Source organism: Pimephales promelas, chromosome 4 (assembly GCF_988280905.1).
Source record: "Pimephales promelas chromosome 4, fPimPro1.hap1.1, whole genome shotgun sequence".
In the NCBI taxonomy this organism is placed as follows: domain Eukaryota; kingdom Metazoa; phylum Chordata; class Actinopteri; order Cypriniformes; family Leuciscidae; genus Pimephales; species Pimephales promelas.
In genome coordinates, this window is record NC_142772.1 from 12,158,401 (window position 1) to 12,174,409 (window position 16,009).

Below are 16,009 nucleotides of genomic sequence, written 5' to 3' on the forward strand. Positions count from 1 at the left end.
CTCACTCACACACACACTCACACACTCACTCACACACTCACTCAATTCAATTTTTCAATTCAATATAGCTTAGCATGGCTGTGTAACACAATGTTGCCAAAGCATCAACATATTATATATAAATAATAGAACAAACAAACAGAACATATATGTACAGATCATGTCATATGTAGCATGGTAAATAAATAAACACAGTATATATAAAGAAATGAATAAATACAATTAGCTGTCTCTGGCCTTGTGAATAGCTAACACATATTTAGCCGCTAGTGCAGCTGTATCATCATCTTCTCCGAGTAAGAAGAACATTTTCTCAGTGTCACTCAGATCAGAGAATGATGGGATCAAGGATTCAAATCTGGGCAGAAAAGTTTCTCTAATGTTATATTTGGGACAGAAGAGCAGAAAGTGTTCCTCATCCTCTATGTGCTGTAGATCACAGTGTCTACAGATCCTCTGCTCTCTCTCTGTCCATGTGTGTCTATGTCTTCCTCTCTATCTCTAGATCATGGTCGCTTAGTCTGTATTTGGAGAGGATTTGTCTTTCTTTAAAATGTTTAATAAATAGATAGCTGGCCAATTTAGTGGTTCTATTGAGGGTCGAGTAACATTGGAGTTTATTTTGGAGGTCAAAATGTGCTTTTAGTGATTGATCATGAGTGTCTTTTAGGTGTGTGTGGATCTCTTTAATAATAGTTTTGGGGTTGCAGCTGTGGTCAGTGGGGAGTTGGGTCTGATGGACGAGTTGAAGAGCGAGTGTGTGTAGAGGAAGAGATTCTGCTGAGCTTTCATTGGCGAGGAGGGCTTATAATGGACTGACTCTGGATCAGACTGATGGAGATGATGCCAGAACTGAACAGATCTCTTCTGGATCTCAATGTTCAGCGGGTACAGGCCTAGCTCAGCCCTGCAGGCGGCAGTGGGTGTGTTTCGGTGAACACCTAAAATATTTTTGGCAATTTCCAGTTGTAACACTCACTCACTCACACTCACTCACACACTCACTCACTCACGCACTCACACACTCACACACTCACACACACACACTGTTGGGACTGTTTATTGTGTTTGCGGATCATAGAGGTGAAGATGTTTAATGGACTTTTTAATACTAGATAAATAAATGGGATGGCATGTTGCTTTCTAAATGTTAGCCTGTATTTCTGTTTTAATGAATAAAGGTCTACATGTTTTTTTTTGTTTTTTTTTCAATGTTGAGTCCCTCTCAATAAACCTGCAGTTATTGTACCTGAATATCCTGTCCTTGTGACTGTCTCTGCCGCTCAACACCCTACCTACCTAAATAAAAAGTTAAAGATTTGAGGGACCATGATGCTCATGTTTTTAATCACATTGAAAGTGAAGAGGCAAGGGATGATCGTTGGGGTCAGAATTATCCCTTGCCTCTTTAAAAGATTCATTTTAACCTGTTAACACGACTTATAGCTTTGCCAAACTGATAAATATCATTACACTAGCTTGCTAGCTATGGTGGTTTGTAGTTATGTAGGCTCTACATCTGTGTCACATTATAGGTATGAACAACATTTTATAACACAGTGAGTATATTAAACAGGAGTGTATTAAGCAACCATACATTAGTCCACCTCTCAGATCTTTCAGTGCACCTTTCAAGTTTTGCAACATCAAGATTTAAACACATCCTGGGACAAACAAACAGAATGTAGCTGGTGTGAAATTTGGCGTTATCCCCTTCAATATACACATTGAGCAATATTGCAACATAGACTACATATGTGCAGCTGTTGAACAGCTAGATAACTGAAATATCCAGGTAGCATATCACATGCTAGTAACTTTGAGTCAATTAGGCATGGTGAGGATAATCAAGTTAAGTTTTGACTAAGAGCCCACTTTTATGAAAACAAAAATATCCAGTGAGCTTTTTGTGAGAGGTCAGATTTGTCTGAAAAGACAAAAAGATTTGACAAACTGATAGAAAACTGACAAATTAAATGTGCACCAAACATTCAACCTCAAGGCAGGTGGCCTATAGGCCTACTAACTGTTCACCTAGTGTCATTTCTGACAGATAAGAACAGGAAACTGTCAAAAACTCTTACTGGCAGATTAAAATCAGTCAGCAAATACACAGCCAGGTATGTCTTAAATTACATGTTCTATCATGTGTAGTCTCAATGGGTCATGGTGCTGGAGGTGGTGTCATGGTGTAGGGGGATTGTCTTATCATACTTGGGTGTAAGTCAGCTTTGTTTCAGTGACACAGCTGTCAGTATTGTGACAGACCATCTGCATCCATTTATGACCACACTATAACCATCCTCTGATGGCTTTTTCAGCAGGATAGTATCCCAAGACTTGAATAATTTCAGTTTCTTGAACATGACAATTACTTGACTGTCCTATTCTGGTGCCAAATTTGCTACAACTGCCTTGTAGACCATCTTTCAGCTGTGGTGGTGTGGGAGATCCAGTGGGGAAATCAACAACTGCGGTTGAAGTTTATTGATAAGGAATTTCCAAAATATTGTATAATCTATACAGCAAACAATTAAGCAGCCCTGGATAAACATACTAGCAAGGTGTACATTTTGCACACTTAAATATAGGTGGCATGTGTAGCCTAAATTAATTTTGGCATGTGATATCCATGTGTGTCACAAAATACATGTGAGCCTACCCCAAACAACTCTCTCTCCCTGACCTTAGACAAAACAGTAGCAGCCAGAGATCTCAGATTAGAGAAATGGTTGGTCATTGTCCCTTGGATCTAAATAAACATAAACAGCACCAGACCCCATTCCCAGGGCAGTCCAGAGATATATGAGATGTGATGTTGTATAAAGCGGAAGAGCTCATGCATGGAATATGGAACTGGGAGGATTTATCAAAAAAACCTGGATAGTGGGGCTTAGTGTATGCGGAGTGGAATGTGTGCAGATGGATTGTGTCAAATGAGTCCCTGTAGAGAACTGAGGTGGTTTTGGAGCAGACCCTTAGGAGGATTTCCAGGCAGTGGCCAAGACAGGTTAGCCTGGTCCCACCAGACTCTCATACTTCATTTCATTTACAAAAAGAGTCTGGCCACTCTCCATTGACAAACTTCCTGGAAGGTGTATACTCTGTTGAAGTTATACAGTTAAAACTATAAAAAAACTATAATTAAAATTAGCAACAAGAACTGCTACTACTTCCACTGCTGCTGCTTTACTAATACTAACTACTTCACCTTTCTCAATTGTTATTAATCGCACTTTGTCCAAAGTGATGCAATTAAATGTAACAGTGTGATAATAAAAATTTTATTGAAACCAGATTTCTCATACACGTATAACATACATAAAAAATCATTCTTAAAGAGTCACACATAGCTAAAATTCATAGGTGATTGCCATTATATACTATAGCAGCACACTGTAAACCCCACTGTGTGTGCGTGTGTGTGTGTGTGTGTGTGTGTGTGTGTGTGTGTGTGTGTGTGTGTGTGTGTGTGTGTGTGTGTGTGCGTGTGTGTGCGTGAGTGAGTGAGTGTGTGTGTGTGTGTGTGTGTGTGTGTGTGTGTGTGTGTGTGTGTGTGTGTGTATGTTTTTTACTTAACCATTACATGAGGGTTTTTTTTTCTCCTCCTAAAATATTGCACCTTTTTGTGTACATTTAAGTCGGAGCCAAATCAATTTGTAAATTTGTGATGTTGTTTTTTATTTGAACATATTGTAAGGCAGATTTGAATTCTACGAATTTTAGAACTGGAAGAATGCTTCCAGTTTAGACCAAATCTAAAAGTGTCCCACTTCTAAGCATCTAGTAATCTGTGTGTAGCTAGTAAGTATAGAAGACAATAGATAGTACAGAGGCTGATATAAAATGTTATTGTTGAAAACCAGTAAGGAGTTTTGCTCTGGAAACATTTGAATACAAAGTGTAAAGGCATACATTTTTCTTTGTATGAAGGCCCAAAGAAAATAGTTTGCTTCATTGTGTGTCACTGAGATTATCTGTTTTATTTTTATTTAGTTTTATTTATTGTATTGCATTTCATGTATTTTAACAGTGCTTATTGCCAACTTTGAACACAGGCTGCAAATGAAACTAAACACCATTGAGTTTATTGCATTATTTTTTTTCTATATGGAAAGAGTATTTATTTCATAGAAAAATAGGTACTGCTGAGTTTACACACTGACGTTTATTATTAAGGATTAAAGGTTTGTTAAGATTATAATCATAATATTTAATTTGCCTTTAGAAGTCATGGTTGCTGTTCTTATATATTTTTGCTTGTCTCTTTTTAGTCATAAAAATGATTTATTAACCTTTGGCAGCAGTGAATTTGCAAAAACAAAACAAAAAAACATTTGGAAGAGAGTATTTAAAAAATTAGGTGAGGATAGTCACCCAGTATATAGGTATGTTGCCAGCTGACCACTTGCCGTCAAGGAATGAAAGGTCAAAACACAGGCAAACTTAAATTTAGGGTCTTTTATTTCCGACTGTGACCACAGGTTCACAGCATTAACAATAGCTTTGTCTTTTTGGGGTTGAAAATGGTTTAGAAACCAAGGCAAGACAAAAATAGATATAAAATACACAAAAATTGGAATTAGCTTCCACTCTAAAATCTATGAATTCTGTAAAAGTACAAAACAAAACAAAAACCCCGTAAATGTGGCTTTTCTTTAAGGATAACAACAGAAAAACAACGGTACCGTTGTTTTTCTGTTGTTATCCTTAAAGAAAAGCCACATTTACGGGGTTTTTCACTGCAAAAATTAACTCTAAATTCAAGAAATAAATGCTAGATTTAAGAAGATACAGACTAAAAACAAGTCAAATTATCTGCCAGTGCAGTAAGATAATTACACTTGATAAGATTTCTTGAAATAAGAAAAAAATATCAGGCTTCGGAAAAGTGCAAAATCTTTTGAAAGAAGTAATAATATACGTATTCCAAGCAGTGCATTTAGTCAAAATAACTTATAGCTTGCAAATTATTTTTTAAGTGTTTTCTTCTTTCTTAATTTGTGAGAAAAGATCTTAAAACCAGGGCCACTAAACAAGGGAGTTCTTCTTTATTTAAGAATTGTCAAAATTAGTTTTCCTGTCTTAAAATGAGACAAAGAATTTAAACTTAAAACAAGATTACTTAAGAAAATAATAACTGAAATCAAGACCATGCCGAATTAGTACAGCCAACAATTATTTATTCAATATTTCAAATTAAAGTTTGTTCACAAAGTTGAACTGTCACTTGAAAGAGATTCCCTGACACTCAGGAAAAACAAATGATGGTACAATAGTGCATAACATTCATGTTTTAGCTCAAGGAACTGTCACTGGAACTGAAATAGGAATCCAGAACAACTTGTTGCAAAGATGGTCAAGAAAAAAAACCCAGTAAGTACTTTGTGTTACAGCAGATAAAGAACAAATAAATAAATAAATAATTAAACTTGCATCTCCATTTGTCAAGTCAAGTCACATTTATTTATATAGCGCTTTTCACAATACAGATTGTATCAAAGCAGCTTCACACTGATAACATGAAAGTAGCACAACATAGATCAACAACATTGCTAAATAACCCCAACTGAGCAAGCTCAAAGCAAGCCAAAAGCAAGGCGACAGTGGCAACAGTGGTTGTTTCTTACATTTCATTAACACAGAACTATGGCTCACTTTCACCTCAGATGTTACTCAAAATTACTGGCAGTGCTAAAATGTTATTCTTAACACTTCTAATTCCCAATAAAATCCTTCCACTCTGCCATGGCTTTTTTGTATGATGCTGTGGCGTCTAGCTCATGGAGTGTGTCCTGCAATATTTCGTTCTGAATGACAGAAAGGAGAGTCGCCACGCATTTGGGATAGGTAAGATGAAGGGTGTAGTAGTAAGCCATCAGATAAAGGAGACCTTCACTGAGGTCTTCCTTTGCAAATGTGGTGATGGGAGTGGTTCCAATAGCGAGAAGACAGTTGGAACCATCAAAGATTATAACAGGGCTGGAGAGAGATCTCTTCTGAAGGTAGATGGTGGGGTCTTCTTCTGGCTGAGAAAAAAAGTAAAAAAATAAAAAACCTGACAAATTTCTTTAGGGTAGAACATAAAATCATCAAAATGTATAAAAGTCATTGCATACTACCAGAAAAAAAAGTGTTGGATGTGACAAAATGTGAACAAACTCTCACCTGAAGGACATGAAGCAATGCCTCACTGGCATGTCCCATCTTCTTAGGTGGTGCAGTTGGAGAAGGAAAGAGTGTGGGGAGTGCCCTGAATAGTGCCATGGCATATTCCACTACAACAGAACAAATAAACTTTTACTTCACAATTATTTTTCTTAAACAAGACAATTATCAGGTCCATGCTTAGTTAAGAAAATTATAAAACAACAACATTGGTCTGAATGAATGATTCACTTATAAAGACTTCACTTATTTCATTACTGGATGAATCAGCATTGTTTGAATCTCTTGAATAAATGATTCAATGACAAATACATTTTTAAACAATCAGTATTTGTCGCACAACATGTTGGCGATGCAATCTTTATGTGAAGCGTAAAAGTTACTTTCAAAGGGTTATTTGATCACTTATTTAAACATCAGTGTTTACATCTGAAATCAAAACTTTTAACCAAATACTTTTAATTATTTTAACACATAAATATACTTTGTGGTTGAAAATGATGTGTGTGAAGCCGTTTCATACGTTGTCATGTCAATCACAGTAAGGTTTGTTTAATCGGCATTACATTGGCAATATACACAATCATACACCCATGTCTGAGCAAGAACACAGCAATACAGTGTACTAGAGACCAGGGATGCAAACGCATGTATGGTCAAAAAAGAGAGAGGTAATCGAAGCCCTCGCCCTGCGGAAAATATCCAGATACTTGCATTGCCACCAACCCCTGCCATCCCCGGCCTACCCTTAGGCACATAGTAAATATGTTTCAGCCTTTAAAGGAGAACTCCGGCGAACAATGGACCTTTGGTCTAATAAAACATCGGTACCTAGTCAATCGTTCTCTGAGATTTGTTTTCATGATCGAATGAGTTTTATCTCTAAAAACTGTTTAGTGTATAATGCCAATACTGGGGGCATTGACTAACTAAAAAGAAATCGCTAGTTTATACCACTAACAAGGCTCAAAATAGCCCCACACTAACGCAGTAACATAACGAGGTTCCATACATGCAAAATGAAGCATTGAGAACTTTGTGTACAGACTGTTAAATAAGAAGATACTTTATGAAGACAGTTCACTTCGCGTATACAGACAGAAGCCATCTTAGAAAATAGTCTCGATAAGTCGATCCCCGAACGCCGTTCATACAGTTCAGAAGTTTGTTGAACTTCATACAGTTCAGCTCACTCAGCACGACGTTCGTAGTTTGACTTATCGAGACTATTTCCTAAGATGGCTTCTGTATGTATACATGAAGTGAACTGTCTTTATAACTTATCTTCTTATTAAATGATCTGTGCACTTACAAAGTTCTCAATGCTTCGTTTTGCATGTATGGAGCCTCATTATGTTACTGTGTTGGTGTGGGGCTATTTTGAGCCATGTTAATGGTATAAACTAGCAATTTCTTTTTAGTTAGTCAACGCCCCCAGTATTAGCATTATACACTAAACAGTTTTTAGAGATAAAACGTCTTGGTTACGGATGTAACCCTCGTTCCCTGAGTAGGATTTAATTTAACTCCAGGGGTGGCAGATGGCTTGCCAAGGGAAGACACATGCTCTGAGAGGCTTACAGTGGATAATACACATGAGACGGTTACCGTGGGGAACCGTGCACATTGAGGCACCTAGCCAGCATCCAGAGCAACAGCAGTGGTGCCCGCATCGTCGGTGCTGGAGGACTCAAGGCTTCAATGGAAGAACTGAGGAGATATCGCACTTATCCAGTCCGGGGAGTGGAATGGCGAGCAAGCGAAGACACCTAAGCGGGTCCAGTACTGGCGGAAGCGAGTACGTGAGAGGACACCGGCTCAATTCGCAGATTATAGAATCTGGCGAAGGTGTTGTGTGTCGCCCAGCCTGCAGCTCTGCAGATGTCTGTTAGCGAGGCACCGTGCGCTAGAGCCCAAGAGGAGGACACACTCCGAGTGGAATGGGCCGTCACACCAAGGGGGCACGGACGGCCTTGCTGCTGGTAAGACAAAGCAATGGCGTCCACTATCCAGTGGGACAGCCGTTGCTTTGAGAGAGCCCTTCCCTTCTGGCTCCCCACATGACAGACAAAGAGCTGGTCTGAGGTCCTGAAACACCGCGTTCTGTCGACGTAGGTGCGGAGAGCACGTACCGGACAGAGCAGTGCCAAGGCTGAGTCTGCCTCCTCCAGGGGCAGCGATTGCAGGTTCACCACCTGGTCCCGGAAGGGAGTGGTGGGAACCTTGGGCGCATATCCAGGCCGGGGTCTCAGGATCACATGAGAGTAAGCCGGCCCGAACTCCAGGCACGCTTCGTCAACGGAGAATGCGTGCAGGTCCCCCACCCTCTTGATGGAGGCCAATGCAACCAGGAGTGCTGTCTTCATGGACAGAAACTTTAACTCTACTGATTGCAAAGGCTCAAAGGGATGCCTCTGCAGAGCACTTAGAACTACCGAGAGGTCCCAAGAGGGTACGAGGGGAGGACGAGGCGGATGTAGCCTCCTCGCTCCCCTCAGGAACCTGATGACCAGGTCGTGCTTCCCTAAGGACTTACCTTCCACTGCTTCATGAGAAGCGACAATGGCCGCGACGTAAACCTTAAGGGTGGAGGGCGACAGCCTGCGCTCCAACCCTTCTTGGAGGAAGGAAAGCACGACCCCGATCGAACATCTCCGGTGGTCTTCTCCGCGAGAAGAGCACCAGTTGACGAAGAGGTTCCACTTCAACGCATAAAGGTGTCTCGTGGACGACGCTCTAGCGGAAGTGATGGTCGCCGCCACCGCAGGTGGCAGCGAACTCAAACCTGCCTCGTCCCGTCCAGGAGCCACACGTGCAGCCTCCAGAGATTGGGACGAGGGTGCCACAGAGTGCCCCGTCTCTGAGTGAGTACATCTTGTCTCAGAGGAATAGGCCAAGGAGGTGCTGTCGCGAGGAGCACGAGTTCGGAGAACCACGTCTTGGTGGGCCAATAGGGGGCTACCAGCAAGACCTGCTCCTCGTCCTCCTTGATCTTGCACAACACCCGTGCAAGAAGGCTCACTGGGGGAAACGCATACTTGTGTGGGCCCCGCGGCCAGCTGTGCGCCAGTGCATCTGAGCCGAGCGTACCCTCAGTCAGGGAATAAAACTGGGCGCAGTGGGATGAGTCTCGGGAGGCGAACAGATCTATCTGTGCCTCCCCGAACTGGTCCCAAATCAGCTGGACCGTCTGGGGATGGAGTCGCCATTCGCCGGAGATAGGGCGGACCCGTGACAGCTCGTCGGCTGCCAGGTTCCGGTCTCCTGGAATGTATACTGCACGAAGGGACCTCAGGTGCTTCTGACTCCATAACAAGAGGTGGCGGGCGAGCTGCGACAACCGGCGTGAGCGTAGACCCCCCTGGTGGTTGATGTACGCTACTGCCGTGGTGTTGTCTGAACGGACAAGCACATGTTGACACCTGAGCAACGCTCGAAAGCGGTGCAGGGCCAGGCATACTGCCAGCAGCTCGAGGCAATTGATGTGCATGAGGCGCTGGGGTCCTGTCCAGGAACCCGCGGCTGCCTGCCCATTGCACATGGCACCCCAACCCGTGGTAGATGCATCAGTGGAGACTACGAGATGCCTGGAAACCTGCTGAATAGGGACGCCGGTCCGTAAAAAACTGAGGTTCGACCACGGGAAGAAGGTTCGGCGGCACGCTGGAGTCACTGGAACTCGGAGCGAGCCGCGATGCCATGCCCACCTCGGGACTCGATCGCGAAGCCACAGCTGAAGCGGTCTCATATGAAGCAAACCGAGCGGCGTTGCCGTGGCCGCGGATGCCATATGCCCCAGGAGCCTCTGAAATAGTTTCAGTGGAACCGCACTCTTGCCCTTGAACTGTCGAAGACAAGTCAGCAGTGAGTGCGCGCGCTCGTTCGTGAGCTGCGCGGACATGGCGACCGAGTCTATCTTCATGCCGAGAAAAGAGATCCTTTGCACGGGGCAAAGTTTGCTCTTTTCCCGGTTGACCCGAAGGCCCAGACGGGCTAGGTGCCGGAGCACCAGGTCTCTGTGTTCGCAAACCTGTTCTCGAGAGTGAGCCAGTATCAGCCAGTCGTCGAGATAGTTCAGGATGCGAACCCCGTGTTCGCGAAGGGGAACAAGGGCTGCCTCGACGATCTTCGTGAAGACGCGAGGGGACAGAGCTAACCCGAATGGGAGAACCATGTACTGATATGCCTGGCCCTCAAAAGCAAACCGAAGAAACGGTCTGTGTCGAGGCAAAATGGAGACATGAAAGTACGCGTCCTTCAGGTCGATCGCTGCAAACCAATCCTGAAGCCGAACGCATTCGAAAATGCGTTTGGCTGTGAGCATTTTGAACGGTAGTCGATGGAGAGAACGGTTCAAAATGCGCAGGTCCAGGATCGGTCGTAACCCACCGGTCTTCTTGGGGACAATGAAGTAGGGGCTGTAAAACCCGGACCTCATCTCGGCTGGAGGGACCGTCTCGATTGCACCCTTCGCCAGCAGGGTCGCAATCTCCGCTCTCATGACCGGGGCATTGCCACCGACCATCGTGGAGCGAACTCCCCTGAAACGGGGAGCCGAATCTGATCGTTCTGATGACCCAGCGGGACACCCCGGGAAGCTCTAGCCAAGCTTCCAGGAAGTGTACCAGCGGGGTCATCCGAACCACAGACGTCCCCCTGGAGGGGCAGCGAGGCGGGTCGACCAGCATGCGCATAGGAGTTACCCCGCCCGGATGCAGCGTCGAAGCCTGCTCCCCGACAGAAGAGACCAGGGAAGGCAGAGCGTTCCTCGGGGGTCTGTTCTGCCGGGGGTCTGGCGACAGAGGGGGAGGGGAGTGGCGTAGTCGAGGGACGACACACGCTCCCTTCCGCACCCTCAGAGACAGAGAGGAATGAGTGGGCTGACGCACTGGGACGTCAAGCGCACTCATGCCCGACTGTGTGCTCAGTGATGATGTCAAGTCTTTCTTTAACCAACTCAGGGTGCTGCCCACCCGTGGGTGAGCAGCGGGGAGCTGAGAACAAAAGATTCTCCCCCGGCCCTCCACCGGGGGAAGGAGGGGGCCTGCTACCGCCTCCTGGGAAAGACTCGACTTCATCACTGAGCAGTCCGTCTCAGGGACGTCGCTTTGCCTGGCGTTTAGCGGGGCGTGCGGCCTGAGGGGGCTGTGACGCCTGCCTGCGGCCTCCTCCACGCCGCGGCCCGGATGAAGGCTGCTGCTGGGGCCGCGTGGGAGGGAGGGGAGCCGCAGGGGGACGTCCTCGGCGGCTAGCAGAGGGAGGCGTCTGTACCGACGGCTGGGTGGAAGCAGCAGCTGGCCGTCGGGGCAGAATATATTTAATCGCCTCTGCTTCTGGGCAGTTGAGAACTGCTGGGCAAAGTCCTTGACCGCACAGCCGAAAAGGCCAACCTGGGAGAGTGGGGCGTCGAGCAGACGAGTCCGCTCAGCGTCCCGAGTGTCTGCCAGGTTGAGCCAGAGATGATGCTCCTGGACCACACTGGTGGCCATCACCTGACCAACGGAGCGAGCGGCCACCTTCGTCGCCCGGAGAGCAAGGTCAGTGGCGGCTCGCAGATCCTTAAATGCCGTTTGGTCAGTCCCGCCCTCGTGCATATCTCTGAGCAGCTTCGCTTGAAAAACCTGCAAAGTGCTCATCGCATGCAAAGCGGAGGCCGCCTGTCCCGCCGCTCTATAGGAACGCACCGCCATAGAACCGCACGAGAACCTACAGGCTTTGGATGGGTGCTTAGGAGGACCACGGGAGGAGGCGCTCTGTGGACACAGTTGCATCGCAACAGAGTGCTCCACCGGGGGCAACCCAGTGTACGCGCGGGCGGCCCCACCATCGAGGGGAGGAAAGGCGGGGGAGACTAGATCGCGCTCTCGAGAGGACAGGGGAGCCTTCCAAGAGCGCGTCAGCTCCGCATGCAGCTCAGGGAAGAAAGGCACTGGAGTCGGCGGCAGCTTTGTCCAGAAACCAATCATCCATCCGCGAGAGATCGGGGCAGGGCGGAGGGTTCCACTCTAACCCGATACTCCCAGCGGCTCGAGACAGCATGGCCGTCAGCTCGGGATCAGACACGGGCAACGCTGGCACTCCCGAGGGAGGCAACGCAGCCGCATCCTCATCTCCCGAGGAATCAAGCCCGCCTTGTGATGCTGTGATTGACATCGCATCATCATCTGGAGCGCCGCACGAAACTGCCGGCGCCCCTGAAGAGACAGCCGACTGAATCGATCTGGCGCTCACTGGCTCTGCCACTGAGGCGGGAGGTGTGGCCCGAGGAATCGTCGGGGCTTTATTCCACACCGTCACCGTCAGATCACCAGATCCCCGAGTCGACGAGCTTCTCATGGAAGAAGCCGATCGAGTGGCGGGGACCGGGACTCTCACTTTTGTCAGATCATTGAGTCTCGACCTCAGTGTAGAGATGGTCATGTTCCCACAGAAGGAACATGAGTCATCCACGAACGCTGCTGCTGCATGCTGAATGCCCAGGCATACAGAGCAGCGATCGTGACCATCAGATGACGATATGAATCGACCACACCCAGAAGAGCACGGGCGAGCCATCTTTAAAAAGACGTGCCCCGTGCAGCTCTTTCAATGAGAGGAGGAAATTCACTCTTTCAACGCTGAGGCGACCAGGGAGAAGCGCAAAGTCTGGCAGACCACTGCTCAGATCACAGGCAATGCAGAATCTCGCTGGGTACCGCCGTCACACCAACACTGAAGAGGACGCTCGTCTCGAAGAGTCTTGAAACAGTGAGAATGGCTTTCAGGACTGAAGAGTTCTCTTGGCTCCGAAGCGAAAACATACTGTGGTTGCGTTCACTTCCTCCTTTTATACTCACGGAGTAGGGCAGAGTACGCTATGCAAATTTCCGCAGCCCCAAGGCATTGCATGCCATTGGCTCGTTTTTAAATACTCAAAGAGGATTGGCTTTCTATGCGAAACCCCCAATCTCCGTCACTTCTGACGTAACTCGAAGTGACTACGAAAGGGAACTCTTTACATTCGATTATCATGTAAACAAATCTCAGAGAACGATTGACTAGGTACCGATGTTTTATTAAACCAAAGGTTCATTGTTCACCGGAGTTCTCCTTTAAATCATTTTTTCACTCACAAACACACACACACACACACACACACACACACACACACACACACACACACACAAAAAAAAAAGGTTTTATAAAAACAAACCTCACATATTTCAGGCTTGAAATATTTTTCACAAAAAAGGTGGGTAACACTTTAGAATACGGTTCCTTTGTTAATGAATAACTACACAAGAACTAATGAGTAACACAATATTAACAATCTAGTAACTATTATTAACTAACAAGAAACTCTGATGAACGAACTAGTAAGTAATAGCGCACAGACGAAAGTGGTAGTTCACTATTAACTAATCAATAACTACTATTTTTTTAATACTTCCCAGAGAACTACTGAAAAAGTTTATTAACAATCTAGTAACTACTATTAACTAAAAGAAACTCATTAGTAAGTAAACAAATTAGTAAGTAATAGCTCACAGATGAAAGTGTTACTAGATACTTCTGTGGGAATTACTAATTATTTGGATTCGTATTATAAAGTGAAGATCATTGGAACTAACTAGTAATTACTCAAGTGTTACTAAAGACATTTTCTAAAAGTGTATTACAGTTCACAAAAAATCTTAAACGGTTGCACAAATCATGACTAGATCATGTAGTAACACTTGAGTAATTACTAGTTAGTTCCAATGATCTTCACTTTATAATACGGATCCAAATATTTAGTAGTAATAGCTCACAGATGAAAGTGTTACTAGATACTTCTGTGGGAATTACTAATTATTTGGATCCGTATTATAAAGTGAAGATCATTGGAACTAACTAGTAATTACTCAAGTGTTACTACATGATGATTTGTGCAAACGTTTGAGATTTTTGGTGAACTTTAGTATACTTTTAGAAAATGTCTTTAGTAACACTTGAGTAATTACTAGTTAGTTCCAATGATCTTCACTTTATAATACGAATCCAAATAATTAGTAATTCCCACAGAAGTATCTAGTAACATTTTGATCTGTGAGTTTTACTTACTAATTCGTTAATAAGAATTTATTTTAGTTAATAGTAGTTACTAGATTATTAATAAACTTTTCAGTAGTTCTCTGGGAAGTGTTAAAAAAATAGTAGTTATTGATAACTTAATAGTAAACTACCACTTTCGTCTGTGCGCTATTACTTACTAATTTGTTAATCAGAGTTTCTTGTTAGTTAATAATAGTTACTAGATTGTTAATATTGTGTTACTCATTAGTTCTTGTGTAGTTATTCATTAACGAAGGAACCGTATTCTAAAGTGTTACCAAAAGGTGTTATAAAAAGATAAACCTCACATATTTCAGCCTTAAAATCATTTTTATAAAAAGAATGAGTCAAAAAAAAAATTACTTGACATTTACATTAATGCACATTAGCTTATCTTTTATAATTAATAGTAAAATTCAGTCCATGCACTGTGCTCTCCACAACGACAAAGAAGTTTTAGTAGCTGATAGATTTTCACCACCAAAAAACGCTTTCTATAGTTCTGCTCGACTACAAGATTTATTTACAGAGAAGAGAAAAACACCGGTAGTGTTTGGGCGCACCCCCATCCTTCACGTTTACTGAGCTTTCAATGGTGGTTGGTTCTTGTCACATGAAATGCGATGCGCTTGCTGCATTCTGAAAAGTTGAAGAGTTTTCATCTTGCTGCGTCTGGAAAAATCTTTTCAATTATGAGAGCGCTTACCGCGACCCACAAGCCTACATTTGAAATAGCGAACTTGAGAGCGCAAGACACAATATGTGAACGCGTTTATTTAGTCTGAATCTCACGCTCATGTTACGAGGGCAAAAAACAGAAGGCCTATACACGCGCAGAATGCCATCCTGCTTGACGAGCTATCTCGAATCAGGCCATGAGCCAGTGGAAGAAACACTAGTGGTCCACGCTTGCCCGCATACTGCTGTTTTTGCTTGTTTGGTGGAGGCAATCCAGAATTACTGTTGGTGAAATTATAATCAGACCCACCCTTAAAAAAATCATAATAAAGACTCTTTTGGCTGCATAATGACATTAAAAACAATTTGACAGTTAAAAGTGCAAAATATAGATATAACACACGTTATATAAATGATAACCCTCAACACACAAAGTAATAAGAAAAATTAGCAGTCATCTGTTTAATCACATTATATCAAAACCCAATCAGAAAAGTAAAATATAAATATCTGTAATATAAAATATTAAAAAGTATCATAATATTGCCCAGCCTTGTTGTAATCAACTTACACGCACTGTGGTGGCCATCATCAGAACTACTCCCCGGTGTTTCATGCAAAATAACAGTGGATCCACCACTTGAGTCCGCATCATCATCTCCATTGTCACTTGATGAGAAGTCAATGCGACACCTTTTCTTTGGTTGGCCCCTCTCTGGTGTTGGTCCCTGTCTCTTTTGTGGAGACTTTACGTTTTGAAGCCTCTTGTGAAGATTATTGTAAATACTCAGCTGTGGAAAATAAAATGTCACATTGAGCTAACAATTAAAAAGGGAAACTTCGAGCTTTGTCACAGATAAAGAATGTTAGACAAAAATAAACATAGATGCTAAACTTCAAAGAAATTTCAAAGAAATGCTTACGAGCTTGCTCCAACTCACTGTCTGTATAAACCACATATTCTGGAGGACTGGGAAGCTGTAGGGTCTTCTTTGGGCTGTTCTTCCACAATGGAGTGGATTCCTGAGGGGTGATTGGAGGCGTTCCTCTAAGTGCAGATACAGTTCTTGTTTCACTATGGCCAGCTTGG

General features: G+C 44.0%; 1 protein-coding gene across 1 annotated transcript; it reads right to left on the bottom strand.

Moving 5' to 3' along the window:
* Positions 1–5,447: 5,447 nt before the first annotated feature.
* LOC120479322 (uncharacterized) lies at positions 5,448–6,435 on the bottom strand. Its single transcript, XM_089129724.1, has 2 exons — positions 6,169–6,435; positions 5,448–6,029 (listed from the first exon to the last, which is right to left on the bottom strand). Exons 1-2 carry the CDS (start codon positions 6,265–6,267, stop codon positions 5,718–5,720), a joined length of 411 nt encoding a protein of 136 aa, XP_088985850.1. The 5' UTR covers positions 6,268–6,435; the 3' UTR covers positions 5,448–5,717.
* Between the last annotated feature and the right edge of the window lie 9,574 nt (positions 6,436–16,009).